Source organism: Tinamus guttatus, unplaced genomic scaffold (genome assembly GCF_059628265.1).
Source record: "Tinamus guttatus ecotype Peru unplaced genomic scaffold, ASM5962826v1 Tinamus_guttatus_pri_ptg000942l, whole genome shotgun sequence".
Taxonomy (NCBI): domain Eukaryota; kingdom Metazoa; phylum Chordata; class Aves; order Tinamiformes; family Tinamidae; genus Tinamus; species Tinamus guttatus.
The window spans coordinates 1,421,152-1,434,898 of NW_028289476.1; the positions used below are offsets into that span (position 1 = coordinate 1,421,152).

General features: G+C 57.0%; 1 protein-coding gene and 2 non-coding genes across 3 annotated transcripts; 1 reads left to right on the plus strand and 2 right to left on the minus strand.

The window, feature by feature from the left end:
* Positions 1 to 100: 100 nt before the first annotated feature.
* LOC104580193 (sodium/nucleoside cotransporter 2) lies at positions 101 to 8,688 on the minus strand. The gene is made up of 17 exons (XM_010227653.2): positions 8,581 to 8,688; positions 8,422 to 8,519; positions 7,965 to 8,056; positions 7,341 to 7,530; positions 6,784 to 6,925; positions 5,844 to 5,957; positions 5,367 to 5,444; positions 4,912 to 4,992; positions 4,471 to 4,551; positions 4,210 to 4,335; positions 2,901 to 3,031; positions 2,506 to 2,674; positions 2,093 to 2,290; positions 1,579 to 1,660; positions 1,060 to 1,158; positions 538 to 649; positions 101 to 259 (listed from the first exon to the last, which is right to left on the minus strand). Exons 1-17 carry the CDS (start codon positions 8,647 to 8,649, stop codon positions 139 to 141), a joined length of 1,983 nt encoding a protein of 660 aa, XP_010225955.2. The 5' UTR covers positions 8,650 to 8,688; the 3' UTR covers positions 101 to 138.
* Positions 8,689 to 10,886: 2,198 nt separating this feature from the next.
* Positions 10,887 to 10,958, plus strand: TRNAH-GUG (transfer RNA histidin (anticodon GUG)). Its single transcript has one exon. It is a non-coding gene; the product is annotated as a tRNA-His (tRNA).
* Positions 10,959 to 11,636: 678 nt separating this feature from the next.
* Positions 11,637 to 11,708, minus strand: TRNAH-GUG (transfer RNA histidin (anticodon GUG)). The gene has a single exon. It is a non-coding gene; the product is annotated as a tRNA-His (tRNA).
* Positions 11,709 to 13,747: the final 2,039 nt, after the last annotated feature.

Here is a 13,747-nt window from a genome sequence, read left to right on the forward strand (position 1 = left end):
GGAGAAATACAGATGCACGGGGTTGTGCTGGGGATTTCTGTGCCTCGCAGGACAGGCCTGGCAGATGCCGGTGCTTGCAGGCCCGTTACCCGGAGCAGGGAGCTGCCTGCGCCTTCAGGTGCCGCGGCAAGTCCAGGCTCACCCTGCGCAGGCCGTGTGGTTGTAGTGTCCACAGCACTGCGTCAGGCAGGGCACACTCGCCTCCGCGTCTGCCCAGGCGCCCATGAAGGAAAGGGTCCCGTTCTCCCCAAGCACTGAGCTGGAAGGAGAGAGAGACACAGTCAGGACAAGCTTCAACTTCTTCAGCTGCCACCCCAAAGCCAACGATTTGAATCCTGCCCATCCGCTGTGCCATCCTGGCAGGTGCTGGGTGCCAGCCATGGGTGACATGGAGCTGTGGGGTGTGAGGGTGAAGAAGATGGGATGCCTGGACAAGCTGCCAAGTCCACCATCCACCTGTGGCTGCAACCCTAGCACATGTGGATCCCTACCTAGGACCAGACAGCGTGGGCCTCCCACAACCTGACCATCACCCACCTGGCAAAGAGCTGCTTGCAGCATGTGTACATGGTGTAGCTGGTGGAGCTGAAGTTGGTGTTGCTGAGGAAGGTCACACAGTCGCTCACCTCTTCTGGCAGGTAAAGGAGGCCTTGGAGAGAGGACTTTGTGGTTAGGGATCCTGGACCATGTTTGAAAATTCTCTACCCAACCCATGCATGCAAATTCTGTACTTGGACTGTGCGTAGGAATTCTGTATCCCACACCTGGACATCCCCATCACAAGCTGCTTCAGGGAGCCTCTGGGAGCCACTTGCAGTACCACAAACACCCACCCTTGAAATATCATGATCCAAGCTCTGAAGAGAGTGGGGAGCCCCTGCAGAACTGTGAGGAGAGGTGGCTTTGGAGCCCTAACAGAGCCAAGGGAAGGACAGGTCAACTTTCCTCATCCTGTCACATGCATTTACAGAGGGTTTCACACATCTGCCTGCCCCTTTCCGGCCCTTTCTTGACTCTCGGCTTGCCCCGGGGGCTGCACAGCAGCAAGCCAGGACCCACCTGCCAGGCAAGCGTTGAGCATGGAGACGCAGATGCCGGTGAACAGGGCTCGCAGGATGGTGGAAGCAAAGTCACTCTTGCGCTGGGGTACCAAGGAGGCTGCCGGGACAGAGCAGACACCGGCACAAGCTGGACCCTTGTCCTTGCTCCGCTCCGAGTTGGGAGCAGCTGCCAAGGGAGCTGCATCCCTGGGGCCCCTCTGCCACATGATGCCTCCTGCACCCCCGGGTGTTTGATCAGGACCCCGGGGCTGTCGGCACTGATGGCGCTGCCCTTTTCCTTGATGGCTTGGTAGCACCCAGGCTCACGCGTTGTGCCATCGCCTTCACCTTTGGGTGCAGCACCAAAATCACCCTTACCACCTCATGGAAGTCCCGTTTCTCACCTGTGTGCTGGCAGAGACTGGATGCAGAGGCTCACAGACAGCCCGTGCCTCCTACTGCGGCCGACCCTGGGCCTGGGATCAGGGACCCTGGACATGGGTCGCACTCAGGACCCCTGTATTTGGGTTGTACTCACTCAGGGCTCCCAGCATGATCCCGATGGAGCTGAAGTTGGCAAATCCGCAGAGTGCAAAGGTGGTGATGCTCTCAGCTCGCTCCTGCAGAGCACAGCAGCAGGGGGTGGTCACATCAACACAGCAACAGCCCCAGAAGGCCCACAGCACCCAGAGATGAGCTCAGCACCGCGCTGTAGCTCCTGGCCCAGTTGGGCAGGACGGAGATGAGTCTCCCTGCAACCCTGCCCATTCCCCTCCAAACTTTTGGGAGAGCAAGCAGTTAGCCTTGGGCTAACTTGCTTATACGAGAGGTTGGGCCGAGAACATAGAAGGTATGGAAAAACCCTGTAACACCATGATCTGCCCCATGGAGAAGTGGAACAGGGCTTCACTGATTGACTCACGACAACCAGGAACCCACCAGGAGAAGCTGGCCGGCGCTGCCCTCCCACCTCAACACAGTCATCCCCCTGCACCCACTTCACCAGACTCTATCCTTGCCCTGTGTTGGACAAGGTGGCAGGTGCCTCTCACAGATATCCACTGCTTCTGGTTCCCATCCCACTCTTCCAGGCCTGCCAGACGGTTCTTCTTGTACGTGGCCAGCTGCTGGTATGCCACAAATTCGTTCAAGAAGATCTTCATCCCCAAGAGCTCGGCCACCAGTGGTGAGTCTGCCCAGTCTGCCCCCATGAGAAAGGCCACTGGCATGAGCACGTAGGAGCAGATCATCTGGGAAAGGCATCCCAGAAGAGAATTAATTAATTCAGAGCTGAACATCTGCATAGCTCCCAACTTGGCAGCTCCCAGACACCCAGCAAGGTGAATGCTGAGCATGAAGGCGTCTTGGCAGTCTACTGAGGCAGCACAGGGATGGAGGGATACCACAGACAGGGGATCTGGCAGGGTGAGGGCCATGGGCTGCCTTCATGGTCAGTGGTGGCTACCTGGAAGGAGAGCCCCTCGATGTCCACCATCTCCCCAAACCAGCGCAATGCGGCATTGATAAACTCCAGCACTGCCAAGAAGGCGATGAGGTTGGCCGCAATGTTAGCCACGAGCCCCACGGAGGCAGCAGCCCCATTGCTAGCAGCTTCCAAAATGTTCCGCTCCTCCCTGCAAGGGAAAAGAGCCTGAAGGGCTCATATAGCCAGGCGTCCCCCCATGTAGCATCAGCTCTTGGTCCCTGGATGTACCGCACTGTCCGCACATGACACAGGCTCGCCCAACTTCATGGTTGCTCATGGTCCCTGTATCTACCCCCAGATTGTTTCCACAGCTTCCCTGCCTGTCCATCAGCACAAGTGCAGCCCAACTGCTTCATCCCTCTGCCTCCACTTACCCACAGGAAAGGCGGATGCTTTCTTTGCCCTTGAACTTGGACTCTTCGACTTCGGGATAGATGAGCTTGGACATGGCCAGCGCGCAGGGCGCAGCCATCACAGAGGCTGCGATCAGTGACGCTGCGTCTATCTGCAACATGCAGACCCGCGCTCAGGCCTGGCGCCTCGGAGCGAGGCTGTGCTGCCTGATGTGCCACCCCTGGAACACCCTGGCTGGTGTTGGTGGAGCAAGGCTTGGGGCAGCTCAAGGCTCTCCATTTGCTCAGCTGGCTGATCAGGGCAGGATCCCATCCTAGCTACATGCTAGGGCAAACCTGCGTGAAGGCATTGCTGGAGCCACGGCTAGCATGGAGACATCCATCTCTCCTGCTCTTTGACCTCATCTTGATGGTTCCCGTTCCTGCCTTGTCCCTTTTTAACACTATCGGAGCAAAAGTTTGTGCAACCTTGTGAACTTTTACCTGCTGACAAACATCCAACCTTCCAGCAGGAACAGAGTATTATGGTAATAGCCTCTTCTCATCCCTCCTTTGCCCTCTGAGTGGTTATTCCTTATTTCCCTGATCTTTCACCCTTAGCTTTCTGTTTAAAGAGACTAACTAATGTTTAATTAGCAGGATCCCTGCCAGCAGGTTGAGGGGAAGGATTATTCCTCATTCCGGAGCACTTGTGAGGGCACATTGGGATACTGTGACCAGCTTGAGAGAGTGATAAACTGGAGAGAGTTCAGCAACGGATTCCAAACAGGATCTCCAAGGAGATGCTGAAGGAGCCGGGCTTGTTTAGCTGGGAGAAGAGAAGGGGAAGGAAGTCCTAGCTGGCATTTCCAATTACCTAAAAGTGGGTTGTAGAGAAGACCAAGCCAGATGCTTCTCAGAGGCACTCAGTGAAAGCAGAGGCTGCAGTAGGGGAATGCCAGTTGGACAGGAGGAAACCGGGGCAGCCATGCGATGCATCAGAATGCTAGAGGGGATCTCCATCCATGAGGATGTTCAGCACCAGGACAAGGCCCTGGCCACCCTGCTCAGGCTTTGCCAGGAGCCCTGCTCTGGGCAGGAGAGTAGATCAGAGACCCTCAGAGGGTCCTTCCAGATTAAAATATTCTGTGATTCGATTATAAGATTTGTGTAGATTTCTGAACAAGGACATGCAATGAGAGTACTGGGGCAATTCCTTTGAAGCAGTAGGAAGACCCATTTTTGGCCAGGCAAGCAAAGGTGAGGCCAGACATGGATACACCCCAGATATACCCATGGATGCTCCCAAGCAGGTGGCATGTGGCACATGCCTGCTTACTCATGCACTCACCCCGAAAGAAATGTAGGCTCCCATCACACTGCCTGCTATGGTGGAAAAGCCACCAGTCATCACAGCGTGGATTTCTGAGTTGGTCAAGTCTGCGAGGTATGGACGGATGAGCAATGGGGATTCACTCTGCAAGAGAGAAAACCCTCAAGGGATGGCCATGCAGGGCTGCAGGTCTCCAGGGAAGAGAGGGGAAGACTCTTGCTCTGTGGCAGGCTCAGCTGCACGGGCTAAAGAGATAGATCTCTTCCCCAGCTTGCTTACCTGTCCTACAAAAATATTCCCTGCCACACTCAGGGTCTCAGTGGCAGTGGTGCCCATTGAGACCTGAAGCACCCAGGAGATCTGTGGAAAGACAAAGACACCAGCTTCAAAAAGCTGCTGCTGTCCTCTCCTGTGGAGTGGGGCAGCGTCCAGCTCTCCAGCCTGCCCTCACCAAGCTGCACAGAGGTGATCTTGGTGAAGACTACATAGCAACATCAAGATGCACAGCCTACAAGCAACACCAGCCCAAGGGCCAGGCTTTCTCAGGAAGATGTGCAAGAAAGAGGGATTTTGTGTCTATCATTTTAGCAAGGCAAATCACCCCAGATTAGTATCATCCCAGTTTCCATGGGACACTCCCCAGCTGAGCAGGGTAGTTAGAGAAAGCACCAGATCCTTCCCCTTTCCACCATCATGTCAAAGTCTGGTGTGAGGCCCTACCTTGAGAATGAGCCACTGCATGACGCCAAGGTAGTAGAGGATGGATGTGACACAGCTCAAGAAAACGATGATGGGCAGAGCCTGAAGGCAAGGCACCAGGGCACAGGATTAAAGGGGAGCTGAGCAGCACATCTGAGTACACCTGGGGACCAGGGCTCCCCACTCCTTAAACTGGGCATGCTGTGGTGTTGCAAAGCAGCACAGGGCATGGGCCAGCCCGCGCACTTGGGGTACCGCTGCACTGGGCATGCCTGGCAGGGGGACAAGGGTCAGTTCCCAGTGCAAATTTCCCCTGGCCCAAGGAGATCCATGGGTGCATACAAGGCTGAAGGAGACTTGTCCTGGAGCTATTTGAGATCTGGTCCAACAACCATAGTTGCATTCAGTTCCATGCTCCCCAGATACTCAAACTGGAAGAAAACCAGGCTCCCTTCTCCCTCCCCATGTCCCCATACCTGAAAGGCAAAGACTTCTTCAATGAGTGTGTTCCCAAAGACAAAGCGGGAGCCAGCTGTGGTGTAACTCAGGAAAACCTGCAAGTGGAGATGTTACACAGTAGGACAGATATCTGCATTGGCTTTTTCCCAGATATCTCACTTCTACCAAGCAGAGTCCTCCTGCTCCAATCTCTCAGCTCAGTTCATTGCCCCAGTAGATAATGGTCCTGTGAAACCTAAGCTGGGGATACTGGTGGGCTGTCTCTAGGCCATGGGGCACTGCTCCAAGCCACAAGGGACACAACCTAAAGGTGTGGGCTGTCGTACCAAAGCAGAAAAGAGCTGGCTTTTCTCCAATCCCAAACACAGCCTTTGTTTTGAGCGTGAGGTACCTGCAGCTTCTTAACCCAATGCTACCCTTAGTTCTCCTTGCAGATTCCAGGTCAGCTACTTAAAGAGCACAAGCACAGGATGGGGCGAGCAGACAGACAGTACCTGAATCTGGTCACCCAGCCACTGGAATGCTTGGATGCCAGGGGTTGTTCGGAGGATGAAGAGTCCAAGTAAAAACTCCAAGCCAAGGCCCCAGAGAACAGCTCTCCAGGACACCTGGGACCAAGAGCAGAATGGGCACTGAGATGTTAGCAGGGCCTACAGACTTCCATCTCCAGCCTCCTTCCTCTGTCAACAATTGAACATGGAAGACACCATCACACAGTGCCCTGAGTGATGGTCACACGAATGCTTCTGAAGAAAGTGCCATAGAAACCTTTGAGCATAAGGTGCTGGTAGAGGAAGGAGAGAAAGAGTTGGTGGGACTCAGAAAATGGCTGATGGAACATAACCTACCAGGCTTACCCAGGAGAAGAGCACAGAGATCTTCTAGTGGTTTGACTAGTATTATACATTTCCTAGAGCTAAACCTGAAATTCACTAACTAATTTGGAGGAAGAGGGTAGAAGAATTGCCCAAAACATTTAAGCAGGTTTGAGATGGAAGTCAATGGGACATCACTTCAATTGCTTCTTCCCAAGCCACTCAAAGCGCCCTTCCACCTGGCTGAAACTCCTGAGAGGGTGCAGTGCTGGGTCTGCCCCAGCATGAAGGAAGTGCTGCAAAACAGGATGGAAGTAACAAGAGGTAACCCTGAGGTGAACAGTGAGAAGGAGAGCAGAGTGATGGCTTTGGGACTACAGCCATTTAGCCTGGTCTCTGCTCCCCAGGCTATGCCAGTTCCTAGCAATGCCCAGGAGCCCTGCTGCCTCCTCTGCTTCCTTTGAGGAACCCACGGGCTTCTCCTCTGCCTCAGTGTTGGGTGATCAGGGGATGCCAGTAGGCAGGAGGCACTTGTTCCCTGCTTCTCCCTCAGCTTTTGGTGCTGGGCAGTCACACCCAGCGAGGGGAGCAATGGCTAGGCCACATCTGACATCCTTACCGCGCCGTGGTGCTTCGAACAGACAAACAGGACCAGAACCAGAAAGCAGAAACCAGCAAACGAGATGAGCTGCTTTGGATTTTTGCCGGTGTCCAAAACCAGCCACGCGATCAGACCGCCCAGGAGGACCACACATAGCACCCTGCAAAAGAAACCCCAAGTTGTATCCCAGAGGGGATATCCCCCCGGGGAACAAATGAAGGACAAGCTCGGGAGCTAATTTGTCCAGGAGATGCCACCGTAAGGGCCATATACCTATTGAAACCTTGGGGTTAGGCATAAATGAGGGAAGCAAATTGCCATCACACTTGCTCTTTGGTTGAACCTGCCATAATGGGCATCACTACTGAGGCAGAGGGGTTGGCAGTAGGTCATTTTTGCCACCACTTTTAGTGTTGTCCCCAGGCTGGGCAGGCCTCATCATTCACAAGGCGCCTGCACAGTACACGGCAAGTGCCCAAAAGCTGTTGGCCATGCTGGCCCAGCTGTGGCTGGGAAGCCACACGAGTGTGGTTCCAGGCCCAGGGGAAGACGTGGCCTGTCTCTTCCTGACTCACCATTTCAGCCACGGCCAGGACTTTTGGAAGCATTTCCGACAGGGCCTGAGGAGCTGCAGTACCTTTGCCCCGCAGTGCTTCTGGAAGAAACTCCAGCACATGAAGAAGACAACCAGAGCAGTCATGATGACCAAGGCGAGGGCTCGCTGGAAGTTGAGCCAACAGGCTGCAGCGACGTAGCACAGGTAGGCTGGGGAGGATACATTCAGAGTCAGCAATGACAGGACCATGGGATCATAATACTAACTGGGCCCAGTGTTGATGTCTGTTTCTCCCCAAATCTCCTTCCCCAGCCTCCTTTAGAGCCCCAATCTGCATGTGGGGAGGCTTTAGGGAGCACCACCCCAGCAGCCTGGCCCATGCGTGACAGCATCTCAGCTGTTTGGGGGTATACATGGAGTGAGCAGAAGAGGAAAGCAAACCCTCTGGGTAGGGGAAGAAAGGTGAAGAGGATTGGAGGGTGCAAGTAGTGCTCATTGAACAGGAGTGGCAAGGTGAGAGAGAAGAAGACAACAGGGCTGGTGAGAACAGGTACAACCTCCAGGTAGATGATGGTGTTGGAGACTGGGAACATGACCAGCCAAGGGTGACAGAAGCACAGCCTCAGCATTGAGGAGACCTCACCTACACAAAGGAGCCCCAAGAAGACCTTCCGTATTGCCTTGGCATGAGCCTTACAGAAATGCTTTGCCTTGAATGCCGGGTGCAGGGCCTTCCTGAGGAGATTCACACAGCAGAGATATGAGAGGCCCAGAAGATGCATCTGGGCTCCATGACCAAAACTACCAGCGCCATATCACGACCTTGTCTCTCAGGCAGCATTTGCAGCAGTGGTATGTCAGTGTAGATGTGCCTTGGCCTTTGCCAGCTCTATCGCTCTCTCCGACCTCGCCACCGCTGCTTTACAAAACCACATGAAGCTATCAGGCAATGTACGTCCTACCTTATCGCTACAGCATGACCCTACACTGCTCCCTGATCAGGTATACGCAATCCAGGTTTGACAGTACAAAAGCTTCCTATGACTATTAGAAATATCCTGCAGGCAAAGTGCCACAGGCATCTCCAGAGGAAAATTTACCTCCAGTAAGAGAAGAATCTGCCTTTTCTTTCTCTTCCTCTCTCCTCCTTGGTCTTACTACATGGATCTTCAGATTTTTCATGGAGCTGCTCCTGCCCCTGAAAAACACCATTAGCCCGAGCATCCAGTGCCCAGATAGGAGGGGAAGGGGAGTCTTACCTGGGTGCTGAAAGCTGGGTTATCCAGGCCCTCCTCAAGGTTGACCAGGGTTATCCGGTTATCTTCCATCTTGAGATGGGCTGCAGCTTCAGTGTATTACTGAGACGGCACTGCAAAGGGTCAACACGCCAGCTGGGATCACCTCTGGAAAGGAGAAATATCTGACCCTGATTTTTGAGTTCGGGACTCTGAGAGGAGGATATCCTTTGCAGGAGAGATCCAAAGAGGCTCTTGTACCAGCAAATCGAGAGACTAACTTTGGGGTCCTCAAGTCATGGGATTAGTGTGCTGGCTTGCTTGCTGTTGTCCGACTCCAAGGTGTTCGTTCTTCCTTGCTTCCAAGGGATTATAGCTGAAAATTAAGCCTACGTGACTACGACGGAGTAGGGAGAGCCAGCAGCACTCCTGCAAGGGGCCAATGGTGACCACAGGCCTCAGTGTGGGTCCTCTTGCTAAAGTCCTGTGGAATTTTGAAAAAAAAAAAAGAAAAAAGAAAAAGAAAGACCACACCCATCAATGAAAGCTCTTAATATAACTATGTGACTGGAGGATAAGAAAGATGGTCCTTTCACACTGAAGGAGGAATAAATGGTGTTTCTCATGAGGATTGGTCAAAACAGACAAGTCAAACTGGGAAGGATGAGACAGCAAAGCTAAAAAACAGTATTTTGCCATGGCAGAAATCCTTGCAGCAATTCCATTTGGACCCCTCCTGGGTTCCTCTCCCTGAGTAAGGGGCTGGATGAAGAGCAGGAAAGACACAGAGGAGGTGGCAAGCAACCTGCAGATGCACTTCTGTCTGAGCAAGGAGAGAAGAGAGGAGTCCTTGTTTTGGAGGAGAGATGGCTGAAGGGAGATTAAGGCTTGTCACTTAAGGATGGCATAGAGAAGGTGAGGAAAGCAGGGTTATCCATAGTTTCTCACAGGATATTAGGGGAATTTCTCACAAGCAGAGGGGAACTCAGCAAATCCATAGGTCCACAGACAAGGAGGTGATCACAAACTGCGGAAAGGGCAGTGAGACGAGGCCCAGGGCACGCTCCGGGACCTCGCTCTGGGCTCGGAGTCTCCCTGCGTCTTGTTGAGAACTGGCTTTCTCAGTGCCAACCGTGGGCCCTGCTCCTCTCCGTGGCCCCGGGGACCCTGCTGACCAGCCCTGCCAGCGCTCCCCTCTCCCAGGCTCAGGGTGCTCCCCTAGGACACCCCAGGGCTCGAGGACCCCTCTGACCTCCTCCCAGGGACCCCAGTCTCAGAGAGCCCCTCAGGCCTCCCAATGAGGGGTCCCAGATCCACTCTAGAGCTCTGGGACAGCCTCTACAGCCTGTTCCCCCAGGCTCAGGGGGTACCTCAGGCCACCCCAGGGCTCATGGTCCTCCTAGGATTGACCCAGGGCACCAAGGGCTCAGGGACCCCCAGTCACCCCAGGGCCCAGGGTGCCCCCCCAAGGCCCAGTTCCCCCCGCCCCCACAGAGCCCCCTCCCCCTGCCAGCCCAAGGCTCCGCCCACAGCTCAGATAGCCCCGCCCCACCCTCTGGCCCCGCCCCCAACATAGCAAGCCGGGGGGGGCTCCCCACCAAGTCCTTCAGCGGCGCTTTGATTGGCTGGAGGGTATGGCTGGTAAACAGATAGCCAATAAGAAAGGGCCATGGGGGGGTGGGGGCAATCGTGCCCCCGCCCCCGAGGGTCCTCGCCCCGCCTCCCCCCACAGTGCATTTCCCCGACGGCCCCGGCGCGTGGGCGCTCCTGCGCCGCCCGCGGCCTCGCGCCCCGCCGCGGCCTCCCGCGCCCGGCCCCGTCCTCGCGCCTTCGCGGCCCCCGGCGCTCACCCGCACCAGCCCCGAGCCCGCCGGGCGCCCGGCCGCGCAGCTCCCTGCCCCGCACGCGGTTATCGATTAACAGCTCGGTCCAAAGACCTGGGCTTGGCCGCGGGGCCGGCCCGGGATCGCGCACGCCCTGGCCCAGCCCGGCGCGGCACGCGGGCGCTTCACGACGGCGGGCGCCCGAGGAGGCAGCACGTCGCTTCCCGGGCGGCCCCCGCGGTGCCAAAGCCGCCGTGGAGTCCTTGCCAGTGGCGGCTGTCATGGAAGCGGCTCGGCTGCCTGTCCTGACCCCGCATTCCTCCCTCTGCGACCACGCGGCCCCTCGAGCCCCGGCGACCGCGGGAATTCCTGGGTTCGGCTCCTTCCCGCAGCCCAGGCGCGGGGGCCCGCTCTGCGCATGCGCGCGCGGCCGCTGCCGTGAGCTCACCCGCCGCCCGCCCCTAAGAGCGCGCGCGCCGTGGCGGCGCCCCAGAGCCCTCGTAGCGCGCCGTGATCGTATAGTGGTTAGTACTCTGCGTTGTGGCCGCAGCAACCTCGGTTCGAATCCGAGTCACGGCATCGCCCTCCGGGCGGTCGCACGGCACCCGGGCTCCGCTTTTTTATTTTCTTTTTAACCACTCCCCGCTTTGCTTTTACTTCAGTTTTACAACTATATCCCTTTGGCACCCCAGCAGCGTTCCCGGCCCGGGCAGCTCTGTTCCCGGTGTCCCCTCCTGCCCAGCACGCTCCTGCCGGGATGCTGGGCTTTGCCCGCAGGATGCATGCCCGTAACGACACCTAGGTACCCCCGTGCTCACCCTGGTTCTTCGGCAGCCCCAGGGCGTCCCTCTGGCATGGAGCCAACTCCCCACGGCGGGCACGGCCTCCAAGCGTGCCCGCTGTATGGTGCCCAGGAGCTTGCGTGGCCGGGGGAGTATCCCCGTGAAGTGCATGCAGACTTCTGAGGGTGAAGGCAGCCCCCATGGTGGCCTGAGCCTGCCGGGGGCTGCCGCTCGCCACGGGCCCGCCTGAGCATTCACAGCCTGTGCGCTGGGGCTCGACTCCTCTCCCCTCCTGGAGGAGGCAGCCGGAAGCCGCGGACCGGCCCTGCCACTGCCCGCCAGGAGCGAGACGGGTTTTACAAGGCTGGCGGGAGGAAAAAGGGAATCATCTGAAGGCTGAGATGAAGGAAGACAAGCCCCCCCCCCCCCAAAAAAATTCATGAGCTCCCATGCCGTGCGACCGCCCGGAGGGCGATGCCGTGACTCGGATTCGAACCGAGGTTGCTGCGGCCACAACGCAGAGTACTAACCACTATACGATCACGGCGCGCTACGAGGGCTCTGGGGCGCCGCCACGGCGCGCGCGCTCTTAGGGGCGGGCGGCGGGTGAGCTCACGGCAGCGGCCGCGCGCGCATGCGCAGAGCAGCAGCGCGGCGGATCCCCCCCCCCCGCCCCGGGGCGGCGCGCGCATGTGCGAGGTTCCCCCGCCTCAGGGGTGGCGGGTCCCTGCGGCGCCGGCGGGGCCGGGGATGGGGCCGTCACCCCCCCGAAACACGGGGCACGGGCCTGTGTGTGAGGGGGGAAGTCCTCGTCCTGCCCTGTGCCCCTCTTGGCCACTTGAGCCTTCCCCCTTGTAAGCCAGTGGTGCTACCGAGCTGGGCCCTCAGTGAGGAGCAGCCTGGAGCCCTGCGCCACCCGCCCGCCCCTGCGCACCATCCCCTTCAGCTGCTGCATTGTCCCAGTGCGATGCAGGAACAAGGTGTGGAGGCCTCACTGTCACCCAGCGGCAGCAGAGAAGCCAGAGCGGATGCCCGCAGTGACCGGGAGGTCCTACTAAGGGACTTCTGTGGATGTGGAGTGCCCACCATGCCGTGGCATGGCCATGTGCTGGGCACTGCATGGGTGCAGGTTCTCCTGTGGGTTCAGAGAAGGGATGTGTCGCTTGGCTGCTCCTCGGGCCCATGTGGGTTGGGGGAAACAGCAGAATAGCAGTGATCTCAACCCTCGCAACAGGCACCAACGAGATAAAGGCTGTAGCAGCAAGGAGGGACCAGCCAAACACAGAAGCAGGCAAGGAGGTGACGAGTGGAGACGGAGATCAGTGGTGGAGGCTTTGCTGGTGTGCAGAGAGAGGCCCAAAGCTGCTGCCCCTCTTCCCGGAGGCAGGGATCCCACACCAGCACCAGGCTGTGCCACCCCATAAGTGCTGAGCTGGGAATGGGATAGAGCTGCTCCGAAAAAATCGTGTTGTCGTGATCTTTTGTGGCGTGGTTTGATCCACAGGACTTCACTGGTGTGGCCCAGATGGGGCAGACGCACTGGGATGGAAAAGGGATGGGGGGCTGGCTGAACTGCCTGATGGATGGTTCAATCCCTTTGGGTTTTCCTCAATGTCCAGGCAGGGCAGCTACTCCGGGCTGCTCTTCTGACCTTGCTGTGTCCCTTGGTGGCCCTCGAATGCCTGTGGCTTGTGTCTGATAGGATTTTAAGGGTGCCTGCAATGTCGAAAGCGCCAGCGCAGCCAGGCGGAGAGTGCTGCCGGGCCCAGCCATTGCCACTCTGTGGCATGAACATAAATCTTCCAGCTGGCACGGGGACAAGAGCAATTCATCACTCAGCGGCTCTGGCAGCTGCTCTGCCCCTCTCCGGCTGCTCCCCCGCTGGGGCAGCCCCCCGCCTCCTTTCCCCACCTCGACAAGGCAGACGGGAGGTAGCGCGAATGGCGCTGCCGCCTCTTTTTGTGATCTCTGGAAAAGCCAGGGCAGCAGAGCGGGGGCTCAGGGAGGCGTGAGGGACACCCGCGCTGGGAGTAGGTGCTCCGTGTCTTCCTGGTGATAGAAATTTGTGCGCTGTTGAAACCGTCACTGTCATTTCCGGGTAGTCAGAGGCCGTAAATTCAACCTGCGATTTTCTCTGCAGCTGGAAACCCACCTTCCTTGCTGAGAACATCAGCACCTCCCTACTGAGTTATATCTCCTAGCTCACCATCCTGTATCCGTAAGTACATGGGATCTTTTCATCTCCTAGGGAAGAGCACAATATCTGAGTCCCTCAATACTCTTCTGGCCTCCCACCAGTTGCAGCTCAAAGATTTCTTAGCCAAATGAGCTCTTCTAGCTCATGTGCCCCGTGTGCCAAGGACTGAAGGTGACGGACTCAGGGTTTTCTGGACATCAGCCCTTGGAAGTTCAGCTCGGATGCTCTTCAGCCACAACAGTGTGTGAGATTGTCATATTTTTCCTACAGCCCAGGCTTCAGAGGGCATTTTCCAGTCCACAAACAAACTAACTTTTTGCCCTTTTTTTTTTTTTTTTTGGCATTTTGCATTTTGGGGTCTCCTTGCCTGATTCCAACACCGAGGGATC